Genomic DNA, 20,188 nt, shown 5'->3' with positions numbered 1-20,188 from the left:
GAAATCTTGCTCCATATTTGAGCAAAGGCCAAGTACTTTAGTAATTTTTGTTTTCCAATTCCCTTTTAAGTATAATTTATTTGAAAGGGCTTTATTACTTAAATTTAGAACTATGTTATATATACTAACACATGCCATAATTATATATGTAAATCAGGGCAGTCAATTGGTGAAGAACCTACTATGTCATACTTAAGCCCATAGCTAACTGGGCCGGAGACTACTGGTTGGTTCTAACTTTGCCACTGCTGGGATTGGAGTCCTCAACGACACTGGAATCCAATTTGTAAGAAGCCTCACATTTCAAATTCTAATTCCCACACCACCGAACCTTATCTAATAATACTAATCCGAAATGGAACTGTACTTAGTGTATTTACATTATAAATTAAACTTGCTCACTTAGCGCCAAAAAAACCTATCTAATAAATACGTCGTAATGGATGACACACTATTATGTAGGTAAACATAATCAGGATTGGCCGGCAAATTAAGTATTTCCAGCAGTATCATCAAAGAGTGGGTGCACTCATTGGCACTGTTCAGGCCAAAAGACTGGTGAACGAAGCACTTGTTCTCTTCACTTGTGGTGGAAATGACTTTGTTAACAACTACTATTTAGTCCCATTCTCTGTAAGATCTCGCCAATTTGCGGTCCCAGACCTTTCGCTATGTGATCTCGAATATAAAGCATGAAAGAAAGAAGAGTTAACAACACAAATAAAAGAAATGATTGTTGCATTTCCAGAAAAATGAAGAAGACGACGGCGTCAAGTATAGCTGCATTTAACCCGGATATTGGGAGCAAATCCACCTTCATCACCAACATTGGTTGCATCCTGACCATACTTCTTTTTTATGACACTCTGTGGATAAATTGTAATATAATCATTAAAACCAAGAAAACATCTTTACATACACTTAGGCATAAATTTGAAAGAAAAAAAAATATTATAAGACAAACTTAGGTAAAAGAAAGATAAGAGCAAAGATTCATACATTGATTATTTTTACTTTTGTGAAATATTGGTCATATGGGCATTTTATGGATAGTACTCAAGATTGTGTTTACAGACAAACTTTGGCAAACACTTGGCTTGCTTCCTTTGAGAACAGGCACACCTTTGATAGACATTCCTATGAGAATTCTCTGTACGGTATTCAGTAATACTGAGGCGAAAATATTCCTACCCAAACAAACTCTCATAATTACTTTCTCTGTCTTTGACACTGTATTCTGTGTGCTTCGATGTCCCAGTGCATCTCAGTCTACATGGCTTCCCCCTTTGTGCATTCTGTAGGTGATCCCCTTGCTAGTATCTCGGTCCAAAATTCAAGTTGCGTGTCCATGGAGCCTTGGCTTTATGAATGGCTTGATATCGAATGATATTCCTATTGGAAACTAAATTACCTATACAGGTTGAATCCAAACCCAAGACGACATGTATAACTGACAATGTTTTTAAGAGGAAGTTCATGAAAAACAATAAGAGCAGGGGGCATATAGTTGAGCTGTTATAGTGTCGACGTAAATGCAAAGTAAAAAGGAAATCACCTTCTGTTCGATGGAGTCACCATGATGTGGAAATAACACTGACACGCAGCTGATTGATCCACCACCCTTAGCTGAGTCTTGTATGCTTGTACGTAGAATGGTTTTAGACAGGGGCATGGCTTGATTGCGCTGGTGTTATGGTCCTTCTTCACTAAACTATTTTGCCCACCCCCTACCGACCCCTTCTTCCTCTTGCTCCCCTACCTCGGCCTCTCCCATTGTCATTACCTTGCAGTGGCTGGTACATATTTACTTGACGTGGCCGCTGCAGATTGAATTGTTGATGCTGCTACCACACATTGGGCTGCTGTTGTTGTTGTATTGTACACATTTAAATTAACACCCAAGCTGGAGCAGCAGCAGCACCCAGCAGTAACATCAGCAACAGAGCAGCAACACCCAACATCAGCAGCATTACACACCACCAGTCACTACCAGTCCACACACACCACCACCAGTCACTACACACACCACCACCACACACAGCAGTCACCACCAGTTGACACACACACCACCACCAGTCACTACCAGTCCACACACACCACCACCACACACAGCAGTCACCACCAGTTGACACACACACCACCACACACAGTAGTCCTCACCACACACACAGCAGTCACCACCACACACACAACAGTCACCACCACCACCACACACACAACAGTCACCACCAGTCCACATACACACACACACACCAGTCACTACACGTCTACACACACGCACACCATTCACCACATACACACATCAGTCCACACAACACCCACAAGAGTCCACAGTCCACACTCCCATAATCATGCAAAATGCAGAACCACATGCACGCATACAACCATACACAATCACACTACCATAAACATACCTCTTTTGGATTTCCAATGCACTCAAATTTTCCATCAACAAAAATACCCAATCGGTCGCATAGTACCTCTGCCTCTTGCATTGAATGTGCTGAAACCATCAGAATGCATCTATCAAAGAGTTAGTCGGAAAAAAGACAGTCACACAAATATACTAAACATTAAAACATGAAGTGCAGATACAAATGCCTGAAAACTTGAAAAGCGTAGTTGCAAGTAAAGACATGACAGATATATAATCCTCAAGTATCCACTTCCTTTTCAATTATGCAAGTATGTCATACAGAACGAATAGGCTTACTGGTCAGAATAATTGCACGGTTCTGCTTTGCTCGCTTTACGACATTCCATAAGAGGTTTCGTGAAGCTGGATCTAGTCCACTACTGGGCTCATCCATGTAGACAACCTTGCAAAAAATATCATGGAATATACCGTAAGAAAAGTTATAGGAGAGTAACTATTTAAGCATGAGGCTTAGCTTTGAGATGACTTGGAATAGAGAGTGAGGCCAACATACTTTCGGATCCCCAATCAGAGAAATGGCAACACTAAGCCTCCTCTTCATCCCTCCACTGTACTTGTGAGTTCGTTTGTCTCCCACACCTCCATGAAACAGATTAAAGTTTTTTAGCGACTCTTCCACTGCCTGAAGCAAATAAACAGAAAACAAATGCAAAATTCAGAGGTTCAGACTTTAAAAACTTAAGCTTCGCTGGCAAACATTGTAACTTCAACAAGTATTAACTTGTTTCTGCTAGCTTCCTTCTATTCCACACTGAATATATAGTTTTCAGCTTACGAAGTCCCCTTTATTATTCTGTCCAGTGAGCTGATGCAGGACAGCACAACAAACGTACCTAGGGTCTAACAAGGACGCCCAGCATGCCAGCTCGGGCAGAAACACGGCGCTACAACATATTAGGTTTTTTGTTATTTTGTAAATAGATGCTTCGTCACTAAATAAAATAATAAAATAGATACAGGAGGTGTCTCACTTGCCCAGAACGTGAGGAACAAAATAACAGAATACCTTAGGGCATCTCCAATGGGGGTGTAAAATTACACCTCCACATAGGCGCCACCTAAGTGCCATTAGGATTTTACTATTTCAATTGTAAATTATTGTAGAACCCTATTACCAATATACTAATAGTATAAACTATTACAGTTCACAGCCCTCCCAAAAAGTTTTCATGAGATTGTGAAGGGCCAACAGAACATGAGTACAAAACCTGGCTTCACAAATCCTTAGTGTAGATGGATTTTATGTACACTGGTGTTAGATCATTCAGTTATTTTCTATTCAAATAAACGCATTGCAGAGGAAGTGCTTCATGCAAAAGGAATATCAAGAATAGATGAGTAAGTAAATGAGCATAAGTGAATTCCCTCAATGAATGTTGCAGTCAAAAGAAGTACCTAAAAGGCAACATATACAGAACTTGTGTGTACGCATTTCCCTCTCATCCTATTCTTGACAGAACAAAACAAAACGAGCGGCTCAATGTGGTCATTTACAACAATAAATTTCTTGAGATAAAGATCCGACACCCATGCATTTTGTCAAATTTACTCAGTTAATTACTTAATAATTAACTGTTCTCAGTAGATAACCATATGTGTAATGTGCCATCTTCAAAATCATAAGCCAAAGGTGAGCAAGCAAAACAGGGATGACATGGCAAAAACTTACTTGTGTCAAGGCAGAACCCTTGAGATTCTTCAGTCTTCCATAGAAGAGCAGATGCTCCCTCCCGGTTAGCTTTTCCCAGAGAAGGCTGGATATAATTAGAAAAGAGTTTCATCAGAAAAAAAAAGGCTGTAATAATGTCATTATTTGAGAACTAAGATTCACGAAGTTCTTTGAAGAAAAATATCAATAGTAGTTGCTTACTCGTGCTGAGGGCATACACCCATACTGGTATATATTTTGTTCATGTCAGTTCTTATGTCCATGCCCTGAATGAATGCTGTGCCAGAGGTTGGTATTGTGAGCCCAATCATCTGTGAGTGGAGAGGGGGATTGGATGAGATTCTGTGAAGAAAGAAAAAGGATCCCGGTGGATTTGAACCACCATCACCTGGGATGCATGAAGATGGCACTCCAACTCCCAAGAGCTCTCCCATTTGAGCTAAAGATCCATTATGTATTTTCTAAGTTAAGTACAAAAACACACAGACTAACCCAACAATTGTTATTAGATAAATCCATAACTGCATCTCACAACACGGTATGTCTGCCTCCCACCATTATGTTCACAGATCACACCCCTCTTCTTCTTTAAACCACGAGACTACCATTTAAGTTATTTACACCAAAGTAGTACCAAACCTCTTACCCAGGCAATCCTCCATATCAAAATACAGGGTAAGAGGCACATAGCTCACAGATCAATTATAGTCCTGCTAAAATAATAACTATTTTTTATCATTGTTTCCATGATGTCATCTAAGAAGCATACCAATTTCTAAACTAACACCTTCTTACTATTCACTTAGTTAGTATAGGACTCATAGGGGAGTCTTGGGATCGCAAGAGGTGGAGAGGCCCTCCATAAAGTGCATGAGCATAAAAATTGTCCTCATGTGGCAAGGAATATCCATGTGGAGCAGTGGCAATTGCTCAAACAAAATCCTTTGAGTTACACTGAAAAGAGTCCTCCAAAGCTACGGGTGGGAAAACATCTGAACTAATGTAGTAACATCTGGACATCTGAACAACTGAACAACTGAACTCTTTCTAATTCAAATTTGAGAACCAGCACCAGTTGATACGGTTCTAACAGACATTCTGACATGTTCCCCACACTAAAGGCTGCACCTACTCATTGACAGACTTAGAAGGTATACTTCTAATCAGTACACATTCAGAGCCCCCTTACCCGTTTTTATAGTGGGCAAGTCAAACCCCTAAGAACATGACTAAACAACTAATAGTACTGCCACCTTCCACTGATTTACACGCTTAATGTGTGTTGTGTTACTATGTGTGTGTGCTTAATGTAAAGAACATAATAACCACAATAAAATAAATTTCCCCTCACCTTCAATCCATGTACATAATCACCGCGCTTATAATAAGCCAGACTCTTAGCAGCTCTCCATTCCGCAGTCCCCATTCCATCTACAAAACAAAGACAAACCCAAATAAAAAACACATAAACCACAATGAAACAATCCAAAAATCCAAAAATCATCCAAACTAATACTAACAATGATTATACTCGCAAACCAAAATCACAGGCAAATGATTTAGTGTTTGGAAACAAAAAGGGCTACATGAATTGTCTTGACCGTAGGCTTTTGATGGGTTCCTTCCTCCCATGTCGACGACCACGCTAGAAACCACCACGTATAACAGCGAAATTTGTCAGAAGTCCTTCTTTAGTTCTGTTCGATCTAACCGGAATTGGAAGCATAAAGCAAAAACCAGTACTGGAAATTTATCAGCATACCTTACTCTGTCATCTTTGTACAACAATAACAATAAGGTAAAGTCAAATCCAATTGTCTTGACCGTAGGCTCTTGATGGGCTCCTTCCTCGACGACCACGCTAGAGGATTGCGAGAGGATTTTGCTCTGGAAGTTGGAATGGACAGCGTGCGGCTTTTGATGCGGTTTGGAAAGTGGTTGAGCGGAGAAATGATCTGGCGCACAAAAAAAATTCCACTAAGCATATCCTTAACCACAGATTCACATGTGTACGTAAAATTTTGTTAGCTGGTACCATCAGAGTTAATTGATGGTGCCCTTCATGGATCCCTCGAGCAAGCCCATCGTGAGCCAATAATCTCTTCAACACCAGCTGCAGTGCTGTCATTATATCCATTGGCTCGCTTAGAACTGGAGCAGCAGTCTCAGTTGGTACACCCTCTTCGCCTGACATTTTTCCAAGGTGTAAACGGTTCAAGTTAGCAGCGTCGACCAACATTTGTTGTTAAGTAGTGGCGTGGGTAGTAAAAGTGGTTAAGGAGGATGCAACCTCAATGTTTCCTTCACCACAACGTGCAGAAATGGTAACTTCCTTATGTCACTTTCTTCAACCTTATTGCCTTGACCGACTACTTGGTCTAGTTCGGCCTTAGGACAAAGTATTGGATACTAAAAAAAACCATGACTCGTTATTTTTCCAAGTAATCTGAAATCGTAGTGCAAATCTAAATATAGACGGTAACATAGTAAACCAACAAAGGTAGCAAAAAATAACGCAGTGTAGAAACACGAAAAAAATAGCTAGGCATTTTCCGAGCCGTAACATATTAAAATCAATGAAGGTTTTCATCATTCAAAAGGTTCGTAATGGAAATATTTGTCTACGAATCAGTATGATCAAAGTCTTGAGGCAACATAACATTTTTTCATGACCTGTCACTTTACTCAATTACATAATAACTGATTCCATCTTCCACAACTACTATATAAGCATTTAAAGAAAAAATATTGTACTCACTGCCAGAATAAGTTGCGACTGGACAAATTCATCCATATCATGAAGTCCGGCCACTATAATCAGCAGGATAGTGAAGTAAGCTCATAAGTCGTCATTGTTGCTTTATTTTTTATAATAAGTACCATTCATCTAAATAAGAAAATCACAGCAAAGGCGAAACACTCTTCATAGCATGCTGAAGGTCAAAGATATGAAGTTTTTGGTATTGGACCACTAACAGCTCATTCAATAATGTGCAATCTGAAAAGTTGGATTGTTTTTGGATCTTTAAATTAAAGAGTTTCCTTCAAAGTTCCAACACAAAAGTTTTAAAAGGACATCAAGGTTGTTACACAACATTGGTAAGCATGAGCAAAAGACTAAAAGCAGGGAAGCAGGAAGAAGTACTTGCTCTGTCCACAATACGAATGCTAAACAACGGTTTTACCTCTGTGAATACTCCTCCAGCACTTAGTTTCAAAAGCAGCATGCAATATTTCCTGCGTTAGTGAGAGCACAAAACCATTTCAAGTAAAGAAAAATATGTCAAGTTGGAAACAGAAAACATTATATTAAACTACAGATGAAGCTATTTAATAAGATTGCCCGAGAATGTAACATCTAACATCATCAGAATGTTTTGTGTATCAAATATCAGTTTATGCGGGTAACAAAGTCGGTACTGAAATAGTTTCTTACCCACTTGATACACATCGCTCTAGAAAATGTGATTCCTTTCCAGTATTCGCAGCAAATTTCATTGTGGGCAGCTCCAATTATGAAAGAACGCGTACTGGCTTGAATTTGAGTGAAGAGTTACATTGGAGAATAATGGGGATACAATGATGTAACCCTTTTCGACGCAGACCAATGCTAAGCAGCTCGATCGACACTTAACATTCACAGCCTGACGATCTCTGCTGTCGTCCTCCACCCGCAACATCAATGGTTTCCGGTAGGTACAATTCTTCTTCAGGTTCGTTCTTAAGTGCATTTTTTGCTATGCATTCAAAAGCAGCCTCAACATTAAAACCTTCTTTTGCAGAAGTCTCAAAGTAAGGGATATTCCCTTTAGAGGCACACCATGCTTTTGCCTTTTTCTCAGACACCACACGGCTATTGCCTCCATCAACATCTACCTTGTTCCCCAACACCACAAATGGAAAGTTTTCAGGATCAGATGGACTTGCCTGAATCAGGAACTCTTCTCGCCAATTGTTAAGGTTTTCAAAAGACTTCATAACATTCACATCATATACAAGAACACAACAGTCAGCCCCACGGTAAAAAGCCACACCAAGGCTTTGAAACCTTTCCTGCCCTGCTGTATCCCATATCTGTAGAGTGAAAAGTCTATCTTCAAATTGAACTTCCTTAGTCAAGAAATCAGCTCCAATTGTTGCTTTATACTGATTACTAAACTTACGATTCACATATTGATTCATCAAAGATGTTTTACCAACCCCACTGTCACCAAGGATTATGACCTTTAGAAGCATACGTCTTCGAGATGCCATGGATTTGGAGCTGGTGTATTTCTTTTCGAGAAAGAAGAATGGGAAAAAATGAAGTGGTGAAATAGATTGTATGTGCTCGACCTGAAATCGACAACTTAAAAAATGAATATTTGGTATTATCAAATGCACTATCTCTGATTGCCAGAAGAAACCCAACCAGAAGAAAGGAGGGGAAGTTGAAGAACTCAGTAGTAATGGTAGTTAAGTGGGTATTAATGGTATTTAAGTGGGTATTAATGGCAAGATAACACTGCGTACATATCAATATAGGCGTGGATTTGGGTTTTTACCCTGAATTTACATAAAACTCCTCTGTCTGTGTGTTGTGATTGAAGGGTATAAATAGAAATCAAAAAATAAATGACGAAATAGTCCTTTTTTAAGACATTGAATAATATTTTTTTTTATTTAATCAGGGGTATTAGGTGGAAGAAAAAAGGTTGGTCTATTTTAAAAGGCCAGGTTAATTATGGTGTATTTTACTAATAGATATATATATATATATATATATATATATATATATATATATATATATATAATATATATATATAGGAAAAAAAAAACCGTTGACCCATCATTCGGTAGGGTATCCGGTTTTCACTCGCCACCCAAATCCGCACCGATCCAAAAACAAATTCACCCTGTCCCGCCACCGTTTTTATGCGGTCGGACTATGGGTGTATGTTCTATACTTAAACCCGACTCGTCAAGCCGTCCGACCCGTGCTGTGTCAAAAGCCGTTGGCCCAACCCCGTTGACCCACACAATTTCAAGACTCTAACTCTAATATTTTTGTATTTTGTTTATATTTTCTGTTAACTTTTGTAGGAATTTGGGAGATATGAACACAAACTTATGAGTTCAACATCAATTTCAAATATTCAAGTTTGAACATTGGACAAATATCAAAAGTTTAAATTCAACTTTCAAATTTTAGAGAAGATTAATCATTCATCTTTGTATTAATTTCGAATTCTTTTAATTTATATTTTATTGTTTTGTACCATAAATCCTCGCTCCCATTTTCATTTTATCGTGTTATGGAAAATAATCAATTTACAAATGATAAATCACGAATTTTTTTTTTTCAAATTTACAGATATAGTTTTGTGTTTTAGTTCAAGTTTTTTTTTTTATTATTTTTTTTTAATTGATTGATTATATATATTTTTTCTCTATGTTGTGAATTGGAAATATATTACTTGCAGAATTAGAAAGCTTTTTTCGGGTGAAATTGGGTTAAAATGATAATTCCACTCGACACTGGATGGCCGACCCAAAAACCCCGTAGTTAAAAAGTGACCCAGTCGAGTGATGATACTAAGACATGACACTTCAACCCGCCCGCCCGTTGGTGACCCTTTGGGTTTGTATCCCCTAGACCCGCCCATTATTATTTGACCCGCCCACCCATTATTACACCCTATATATATATATATATATATATATATATATATATATATATATATATATATATATATATATATATATATATATATATATATATATATATATATATATATAAACCCCCTACAAAATGAGTTAAGGGCTAATAATTTGTGGATATGCTATACTAATCATAGATATAACATCTACACAAAAATTAATCTCATTTGGAAATCTCTAACCTAGTTAAAAATCATTGTCAACTTTGAATTTTTTTTAACGGCTCAGATTATTCGATTTTGTAATCATCTTTTGACATAGTTAAACACTATCAAATGAGTTGATTTCATGGTTAGTTAAACACATCTACAAAAAACTATATTATAATTTGCGTTGTAGGTGAAGTTGTGGGGCATGATATAAACTATGGTATAAAAAGTGTGGTAAACGGAACCTGCCATATATATATATATATATATATATATATATATATATATATATATATATATATATATATATATATATATATATATATATTATGTAATCTATGGGTTTATATGGATGCCTACCATTGATTTGTGTTTATCCTGATAACCCTCTATCTAGTGTTTATCCTGATAACTCTCTATCTGTTATTTATCATGATTTTATCTTGGAAAGGAAGTTACCTAGTTGTATATAAAGGTAATCTCCTCCTATTTAGACTTACCTCAATGAATAAGAATACACTCTATCTTATTATCTCAATGATTCAATACATCTTAAATTAGTGTGGTGTTCTCTCCAAATCGGTTTAATTTTAACATGTTATTAGCATGATAGTCTTTAGCTTTGGATTAAAAGTATGTTATTAAGAGCTATTAGTGTACTGTGTATCACTGTCTCATTTCCATCTATTTCATAACAGGTTCAATATTGTTGGTTAATTAAATGTTTTTGCTTTACCTTATAAGCTGATCGATGACTTATCTGTGGAAGGTGGAATGGGTCTTATATATGCATCTAAAAGGTCCCATTGATCATTTGTAGATCGGATTAATTGTATGATTTTAGTGAATTTGTCTCATAGTTTTTGGATGGTTAAGGAGATCGTAATTACTAATTAAAGTAGGTGAGTTTTTAGGAAATTCTTGTTGTTGGTGCGTTATGATTTGCTTCCTGACGTTGAGTGTTCTCGGCCTTTTCTCAGTCCCTGTGGTGCTTTAGTACTTTTATATCGTTGCTAATACACTATGATAAAAGTTACTTGTGTTGAAGCTATTACATCCAAAATAAATCATCTGTAGTTGAATTTATTTAGTTTTTATCATTTTTAAAGATGATAATCTATGTAACTGGCATCTCCATAAGTAATCCGTTTCTTCCATATTGTTATGCATGATTGCCTTATGGTCTTTGATTGCTTGCCTCCCCCTTGTAAGTATCCCTTGTGTTATTACGTGAGGCACAGTAGATATTGGTTAAAATAATTGGTGGTGGAAGTTGGTGTTATAGAGGCAGAACTTGTATTATGATACCAAGTTCATACATCAGTGTGCCCACACCTTAATATTTAAGTTTCCATCATTCCTTTAAAAGGTTCTGGTCGGTTTGTTCTAGTGGAGAAGATGACGATGACATCATCTCTTTTGTTAGCCGGGCCTAATAACTTTTAAAGGAGAAAGCCCATATGTTTTATTGATTTGGGCTTTAAATTAATAACCTGAAGTTCATATTGAAGCCTATATTTTTTATTTTTTTTTAGGAATCTGAAGTTCCAAGAATTAAATTGTTCGGAACCCGAAGTTTCAAAATTGTTCGGAACCCGAAGTTTCAAAATCTATTTTTTTTTAGGAACTTGAAGTTCCAAGAATTAAATTGTTCGAAACTTGAAGTTCCAAAATCTATTTTTTTTTAGGAACTTGAAGTTCTAAGATCTATTATTTTTAGGAACCTGACGTTCCAAGATCTAATTTTTAGGAACCAGAAATTCTAAAGTCGAATTTTTAGGAACCTGAAGTTCCAAGATCTATTTTTTTTAAGAACCTGAAGTTCCAAAGATTTAATATTTAGGAACCTGAAGTTCCAAGATTGTCTGGTTGACTATATCGACTTGGTCAGTAGTTGGTCAGGTCCAACCCATAAAGACTAGTCCGGTTTTGGCCCATTACAGTGGTAATTTATGTAGGCCCAATTCGTTTTTAATTATAGCTATTTTGTTTTCAAGAACTTGAAGTTCTAACATAAATACTGTCGAGCTCCTATAGAAGAGGTTGAAAAGTATAAAGCCTCTAGGAAAATGGAAACAAATGTGATAGAGAATTGGAAGAGTGACCACTTTAATGATGATACTCATTTGGATTGTTCCGATTTTCTTGAGGCTCAGTATGAGGATCCAAATAGCAATGGGAAAGTTTGATGAGCAAACTTTCATCCTTGGAATGATTTATTTAGTTAATTATATTTTTATTACCAATTCATGGAACGTTTACCGTTAATACTGTGTTTTCTTCATGGACAGTCTAGGCCAGGATTGTCGTTAATATTTTGAATTTCCTTATTATGAATCTCAAGTTTTATTTTTCTTAATATACTTGTGCTAATATCAATCTTAACAAATTTATTTTGCTTTATGTTAAAATGTTTAGATATATAAATGGAGAAAAGTATTATATATGGATATATGTCCGGTAGACTATACCCATAAATGAGGAAGACATTGTGTATCATATCTAACGTTGGGAGCAAGAAGCTCACTTAGACAGTCTGTATTACATAATTGTCAATTTTGATGAAACAGTATTCCCGCTGTTAGGGGGAGATAATAAAGTTCTTGTAGAACGCCTTGTACTAGCAGGACAACCCGTTCCAGAAGAACGATGGAAATTGAAGTGGAATACTCCCACTCTGTCTCATCTAGATCCCAGAACTCCTCAGTGTGAATATGAGGTTAGGAGAATATTACATCTACAAGAAATTGCAAATAAATTGCCTGATGCATTCGATGAAGCAAAAAAAGTGACTAGGTCACATGTTCCAACTATAAATACACCTGCTAAGATTAATGTCCCCGTTGGACAAAATTTGAATATAGCTGCAAATGAATCTGTTGCACGCCAGAAGGGTGGCAGACCTATAGGTTCCAAAGACTCGGCTCCCCGGAAGAGGAGGTCCACTGAAAAACTATGCTCCAATAATACTCTAGAAGAAGTTGTGCACAACACTCCAGAAGAGGTTATGCACGAAACATCCACTTCCTCTAAAACCCCGGAAGAGGTTATGAACGAATTAACTATGGAAACCCCTGAAGATGAGATGGTACCAGAAAATGATGAGATCTCAATATTCCATGCGTATTCGAGAGAAGTGTGGGCCAGAAAGGATATGACCATCGATGGCGTATTTACATATACGGTAGCTACTAAAATATCCAAGGGCAATGATGATACCGAACCACATAGTATAAAAGAATGTCGACAAAGATCTGATTGGCCAAAATGGGAAGTTGCTATCAAAGCAGAATTAGAGTCTCTCAATAAATGTGGTGTATTTAGACCTATAGTACAAACCCCAAAAGGTGTTAATCCTGTAGGTTACAAATGGGTGTTTGTTCGGAAACGAAACGAGAAAAATGAAATTTCTCGATATAAGGCACATCTTGTGGCACAAGGTTTTCTAGAGAAACACCGGGATTGATTATGAAGAAACATACTCTCTGTTATGGGCTACAACTTTAGGATATCTAATAAGTTTAGCAGTTTTGAAAGCTTAGATATGAGACTCATGGATGTAGTGATTTGCCTACTTGTATGGGGACATAGACAAAGATATTTACATGAAAATCCCTGAAGGATTTGGTTTGCCTGAAACAAAATCAAGGAGTACGTACTCAATTAAACTAAGACGTTCATTATATGGTTTGAAACAATCCGGAAGATTGTGGTACAATCGTCTTAGTGAATATTTGTCTAAAGAAGGGTATGCAAACAATGAAATTTGCTCATGTGTCTTCATAAAGAAATCCTTAAATGGATTTGCAATACTAGCCATTTATGTGGATGGCATAAATTTGATTGGAACTCCGGGAGAGCTCGAGATAACTGCTCAATACCTAAAGAAGGAATTTGAGATAAAAGACCTTGGGGAAACAAGACTTTGTCTCGGCTTGCAGATCGAGATAAGTTCTAGTGGTGTATTAGTTCACCAGACTAATTACACCGAGAATGTTTTGAAACATTTTCATATGGACATCCATTAAGTACCCAATGGTCGTCCAGTCACTGAATACAGAGAAAGACCCATATCGCCCCAAAGAAGAAAATGAAGAAGTATTGGGTCCTGAAGTACCATACTTGAGTGCAATTGGTGCATTTATGTATCTAGCACAATACGTGCACAAGATCATACATTGCATTTTCTATTAGTTTCTTATCAAGATATAATTGTGCATATACACTTAGACACTGAAATGATGTCAAACACATATTGAAATACTTTTATGGAATAACTTGTATGAAACTATTTTATTCTTATGGTTCCACTAATGACTATGATCTAGTTGGCTATGCAGTCTTTGGTTATCTATCTGACCATCAGAAGGGTCACCCCCAAACAGGTATGTATTTCTTAGTGGTAATGCTGACATTTGTTGGCATTGCACTAAACAAACTTTAGTGGCAACTTCCTCTAACCATTCTAAAATTTTAGCTCTTCATGAAGATAGTCGTGAATGTGTATGACTAAGGTTATTAATTGGGCATATTCGTAGTTCTTGTCAATTACCTTCTATAACAGGTGTTCCAAGCATTATTTATAAGGATAATGCAGCTTGTATAGCCCAGATTCAAGAAGGATTTATAAAAGGAGATAGGACAAAACACATTGCGCCAAAATTCTTTTACACTCATCAGCTTCAGAATAAAAAGCAGATTAAGGTCGAGCAAGTTTGTTCCAATGATAACCTTACTGATTTCTTCACTAAATCACTACTGAAGCATACATTTCAAAAGCTTGTATATGGGATCGGCATGCGCAGAGTTCACCACCAAGCCATATAAAGACTTGTCTTTATCAGGGGGAGTAATAGAACAGGGGGAACATCCTGAAGTATGTGTCCCAGGACATATGCACTGTACTCTTTTCTCTTATCTAGGTTTTATCCCACTAGGTTTTCCTAGTAAAGGTTTTAATGAGGCAGTATTAAGCAAGTCACAATAATTCTGAGTAATGTTGTACTTTTTTTCCTTCGCTTTAGTTTTTTCCTACTGGATTTTCCTTAACAAGGTTTTAATGAGGCAACTGTCATTGGATAGTTATAGAGCATGATGCATCCACCATAATTTCGGACATCCAAGGGGGAGTGTTATGAAATCCATGGGCTTATATGGATGCCCACCATTGATGATAATCCTTTATCTTGGAAATGAGGTTACCTAGTTGTATATAAAGGTAATCTCCTCCTATTTAGACTTACCTTAATGAATAAGAATACTCGCTATCTCATTCTCTCAATGATTCAATACATGTTAAGTTAGTGTGGTGTTCTCTCCAAATCGGTTTAATTCTAACAATATATATATATATATATATATATATATATATATATATATATATATATATATAGTTTTTATTGATAAAAATGTGTGGGCAAGTCTGTTTTTAAAGAGATTAGTAATTCAATAGTGTGTAGCGGGGTTCGAATCCCAAACCTCTTGTATTATCACCCAAAGATTTTACCAACTAAGCTAGAAGGCACTTACAATTAATATTTTTACCATGTGCAAAGGAGTTTTGTGCATGTGGAGTGAAATTTAGGAAGGGGAAGAGTAAGAACAACTTGCTGGACATAAAGTTAATTTACCAACAGAATGCTGGAAATCCCACCATTACATGTCCATGAGAGTACAAAGTATAGACTGAGAAATTTGATAGCCATGGAGCCATGTGTTGGAGATATTGATTCTTATGTAACTGATCATGCATTAGTATTAGATTTCCTCATCAACACTGCTGATGACGTTGCTCCAATCCTTTGGAATTATTATTGTTATAATTGGTTAGGTAGCCACGAAGAAGTAGCTGAAATGTATAACAATCTCGGAAGAGGTGTGATTCGAGGCTCTAAGTCGTCCCATTACTACATATTGCTTGTACAAGAAGTCAATCAGTACTGCAAAAGTTCATGGCATGTATGGAACCGGATACTGAAAACTGATTACCTCAACAATCCATTTACAATCGCATCAGTTGTCAAATTTCTGCCCTATCAACTTTCGATGGTAGGATAGTGGCCTACTATGGTGGTGGCGGGTGATGGAGAATAGAGTTTGATTTCAGAGAGAGAGCTTGAGAAACGGCTACCACATCCAAGGAAGGCAGCATGCGCGCAAATTATCCAATCCTGACACGGGGAGGTAGTGATGCAGGTGTTAGTTATTATAGTGTGTACAATCATACAAGCAGTGTGTTCGATTATATCTGTTAGTTATTATATCTGTTGGGGAGTGTGAATTTACCTCTACACAATAATTCCACATTAGCTGCCAATTAGGATTTTACACCCCTTTTAGCTCTCCAATACGAAGTCTTTTATATTTACATTTTGTGGTTCTTCATTCTTTCCAATGCTAGTATTAGCGCAACATGTAAAAGAGCTTACATGGCCAACTGGCCAAGTCCCAGATCCATTTAAATAAACACAAGTCATTGTCCAGTTTCATGTCATTAAAATAGACGTGTGTAATTCAAATTCTTAAGATTTCCATCCCAACATAACTAAACCATCCAAAACTAAAAAAAATAGAACTTGGCACGTTATTGTAAACAAGTGTGTAAACCATCCTATGTGCTATGCATCAGTTTCTTTTAAGTCTTCAAACCCATCGCTTGAGATCGATAGGTAACATGGTTTTTCAGATTCTAATTCTAATTCCATAAGTGGAGTGGTATAAAAATGTTAGGGGCTTAATTATATAAGTTCAATGACATAACGAAGGTTCTTCTAAATTATTTAAAAAGAAGGGAGTTTATTCTAATTAGAGTGATTTGAGGGAGGACCTTTTGATTTGTCCAAATCGGAAATAAAAAAGAGTCTATTTGATAGATAGGTATGTATGGGTTGGTCTCCTTCCATCTCCACAAAAAATAATAATAATAAATAAATAAATACACAAGAGCTTCTAGCTCAATTGGTTGAAAGGTTGCAAGTGCGAATCCCACCAAGTGTTGGTTGGAATTAAAAAAAAATATATATATATATATATATATATATATATATATATATATATATATATATATATATATATACACAAGAGCTTCTAGCTCAATTGGTTGAGAGGTTGCAAGTGCGAATCCCACCAAGTGTTGGTTGGAATTTAAAAAAAAAAATAATAATAATAATAATACACAAGAGCTTCTAGCTCAATTGGTTGAGAGGTTGCAAGTGCGAATCCCACCAAGTGTTGGTTGGAATTTATTTTTTGTGTAATTATGTAATGGGCTTTTGGGCCATGTGAGCCTTCGGGTTAGAGACAGGGTGCTGCTACGATGGGTGGACCGATGAACGAAAGCAAGTCTTCATGGACAAGGTGGAGGCGGTTGGGTCTACTCAAAATAGCGCATCAGCGAGAGCCTTCGGGGTTAGTGTTCGGAGGGCAATGTAAGCCTTTGGGCTAGGTTCCTTAAATGTAACCATATTTTTAAAAAAATGTATAGGGTGTTGTAGGAAGTTCGGCTATCTATAATCAAAGACCATTAATACTGAGTAGTGGAAAATGTTCCCAATGACCCACGTCAGCCCCCCTTTTTTCTCTGAGACTGACACATCAGATTTTTCATAAAAAAAAGAATTCTACGCCCTTTTTTGCCGATTTCAATTGTTCGGGGGTAACCCAAAATAGATAAAAATCTCTTTCCATATTTTCTTTTCAATTCTACAAAACACTCCCAACTCTGCAAAAATAAAATTCATCTCTTCAAACCCTCTCTCTTATTCTTCGCTTCTTCCAAAATTAAACTAAGAAATTGTTCAGGATGATAGAGTGATATCAAAATTACGTAAGAAGATATCGTTTCTCCGGCAACACCTCTTAAATCCTCTCGTACGAATTTCATTTTTGTTTTCGATATTAGAACTCGGACTTCAAATTTATCTTCTTCTTATTAGGATCTCAATTTTTCTCTCACTGCTATATATCCCCACTTCATTTATCTCTCGCTTATCTTTCTCTCCTCCACTCACCATTTCGGTCATTGAAATCTCTCGCGATTACCCCCATCAACTGAAATTAACATCCAAAGCAACTTTCTTTCCTTAATTCTTTCAATTTTTTTATAATGGGATTGTCAATCGACAATGGGTCATTTGCGATAAACCAATCACATCACCGTACTCACAAGGTCTTCTTACTAAGCAATTACATTCTCTTAGGTGCTGCATCAAGTTGCATTTTCCTCACACTCTCCCTTCATCTATTCCCTTCACTTTGTGGATTCTTCCTCATTTTACTTCACGTTTTCACAATTACTGGTGTTGTATTCGGTTGCACTGCTGCGACGAATGGGACTAATAAATGGTACACTTCTCACATGGTGTTTATAGTACTTACAGCTATATTTCAAGGATCAGTATTTGTACTCATTTTTACACGAAGTGGTGAATTTCTTGGGGAATTGAAGTCTTATGTTAGAGAAGAAGATGGTGTTACGATCTTGAGATTAGCTGGAAGTCTTTGTATTTTGATCTTTTACTTAGAATGGGTGGTTTTATCACTTGTTTTTGCATTGAGGTACTATGCTTATGTTGAAGGTGATAAGAGTACTAATAGTTCAAGAAAGAGGATTGCCAAGGTTCAAGAGGAAGATATTCATAATAACTGGCCATGGCCCTTCCAAGTGTAGAGAACGGTTTCCTGATTTGTTTGGGGAACAATTGCTTATGTTGTTGCTTTGGCTAGATCTTCTTGGATTCATTTGAGATCTTTCAGGTATTGTTAACTCATTTGTCTTCATTGCATGATATATTTGATGTGATCGGAAAGAAATAGCCTTAGAACTAAAGATAATATAGTCATGGAGAGAAACAAAATATGAAAACTGAACTTGACTTGCTTCTTCAGATTCGTACCATATTTATCGCGGATTAAATTCTATGGTGAGCACTGAATTCAGAAAAAGGTGAACCATGCTTTGAACAACACGAGGATGAAAAAGACTGCGCATGACTTTTACGGATAATAATGTTAATCCGAGGAAAAGGGTCATGTAAGTATCTTCATGCGGTTGAATTATGTGGATTCTAATATTGTTTTATTCAAGTATGCTCCACGGAGCTATGTACGATGGTGTGACGAAAATAAAGGCATCACTTGTGAAATCTGCCACTGTGTATGTCCATATACCTTCAAATCTCATTCAGTTTTCATGAATCGTGGCCCCAATGGAATATTGGAATAAGTTAAACGATATTGAAATGTATATGAAATGTTATCAGGAGTGCTGTGTGTTATAGTTTTAACATCTTATTATTGAACCTAGAAGTTCGAGGAAAAAATACTTCATGTGTACCCCAGTGCATTGCACCAGTGTAAACCCACATAAGCAAACGGATTGCTATTTTTTTGCTGCAATGTACTCTCTCTGTCTCCCTATACATGTAACCAAGTCAAGATGCTTCTATGGTATTGAAAGTTAAGACATTCCTTCACAATACAATTACAATTATGGTGGAGTCCTATGTTGGTTCAATGTGATATATGTCACGGGCAATTACCCAAGTAATTCACTATGAAATGAAATAGCTACACATAATTAGGGAAATCATTTGGACCTCAATAGCCCGTCGCAAAGACTATTCGCATTTTTCCTAATTCAAGATGGAGGAAAGATTACCATTCTATCTTTTGAGGACCTTAGCATGGTGATGGTCATTCCCAAAACTTTGGGTCGCAACTCATGACTACATGATTCCCAAAGATTACCGGATGTAGTCATGCCTCGAAATTAAAGGTCATTAGCTCTTTGCACAACTAGGTTGGTGGCTACTTTGCTCTTTTTCGACAAAAAGATTTTTAGGAATATGATTCATTTTGCTCGGGCTATTATTCTTCAGCCTTCTTCTTTTCTTTCTGTGTGTGTGTGTGTTTCTTTTTTTTTTTCCCTACAACCCTATCTACATCCATATGCTCCCTCTCATTGCTTTTATGTTCATTGAGCTTGAACTTGATATGTATATCAATCAACCAAACTTGCCCATATTTGTTTTCTGCTGCAATATGATGGAGTTTGGACCGATTCTTGACTCAAATTTTTTCTTAAGTTCGGACTTACCACCGGATATATCGCTACTGTTCCATCTCAACCCCACCCTAATGATACCACCATTGATATCAGGCAAGTTTTATCTCTGATTTTTTATTATATTTAATTTTATTCTTTGAAGATAGAAAGACACTTATTTAGTATTT

At 36.8% G+C, this 20,188-nt stretch overlaps 3 protein-coding genes across 4 annotated transcripts; 1 reads left to right on the top strand and 2 right to left on the bottom strand.

Moving 5' to 3' along the window:
• Positions 1–283: 283 nt before the first annotated feature.
• LOC147507684 (ABC transporter A family member 8-like) lies at positions 284–5,537 on the bottom strand. Of its 2 annotated transcripts, none has more exons than XM_086600388.1 (7): positions 5,458–5,537; positions 4,308–4,417; positions 4,107–4,191; positions 2,931–3,059; positions 2,714–2,819; positions 1,556–2,503; positions 284–866 (listed from the first exon to the last, which is right to left on the bottom strand). In XM_086600388.1, the coding sequence occupies exons 1-6, from the start codon at positions 5,530–5,532 to the stop codon at positions 2,400–2,402; spliced, it is 609 nt and encodes a 202-aa protein (XP_086456514.1). In that variant the 5' UTR covers positions 5,533–5,537; the 3' UTR covers positions 284–866; positions 1,556–2,399. The 2 variants fall into 2 exon arrangements, with proteins under 2 accessions (XP_086456514.1, XP_086456515.1); XM_086600389.1 differs by lacking the exon at positions 284–866 and adding an exon at positions 999–1,411.
• Positions 5,538–7,120: 1,583 nt separating this feature from the next.
• On the bottom strand, positions 7,121–8,492 carry LOC147507683 (ras-related protein Rab7). The gene is made up of 2 exons (XM_086600390.1): positions 7,543–8,492; positions 7,121–7,343 (listed from the first exon to the last, which is right to left on the bottom strand). Exon 1 carries the CDS (start codon positions 8,358–8,360, stop codon positions 7,737–7,739), a length of 624 nt encoding a protein of 207 aa, XP_086456516.1. The 5' UTR covers positions 8,361–8,492; the 3' UTR covers positions 7,121–7,343; positions 7,543–7,736.
• Positions 8,493–18,010: 9,518 nt separating this feature from the next.
• On the top strand, positions 18,011–18,940 carry LOC147507682 (uncharacterized). Its single transcript, XM_086599070.1, has 2 exons — positions 18,011–18,709; positions 18,894–18,940. The coding sequence occupies exon 1, from the start codon at positions 18,060–18,062 to the stop codon at positions 18,621–18,623; it is 564 nt and encodes a 187-aa protein (XP_086455196.1). The 5' UTR covers positions 18,011–18,059; the 3' UTR covers positions 18,624–18,709; positions 18,894–18,940.
• Positions 18,941–20,188: the final 1,248 nt, after the last annotated feature.

This window comes from Coptis chinensis, chromosome 3 (genome assembly GCF_015680905.1).
Source record: "Coptis chinensis isolate HL-2020 chromosome 3, ASM1568090v1, whole genome shotgun sequence".
In the NCBI taxonomy this organism is placed as follows: domain Eukaryota; kingdom Viridiplantae; phylum Streptophyta; class Magnoliopsida; order Ranunculales; family Ranunculaceae; genus Coptis; species Coptis chinensis.
Note: the sequence above shows the minus strand (reverse complement) of the source record. Positions and strands in the feature narration are given on the sequence as shown.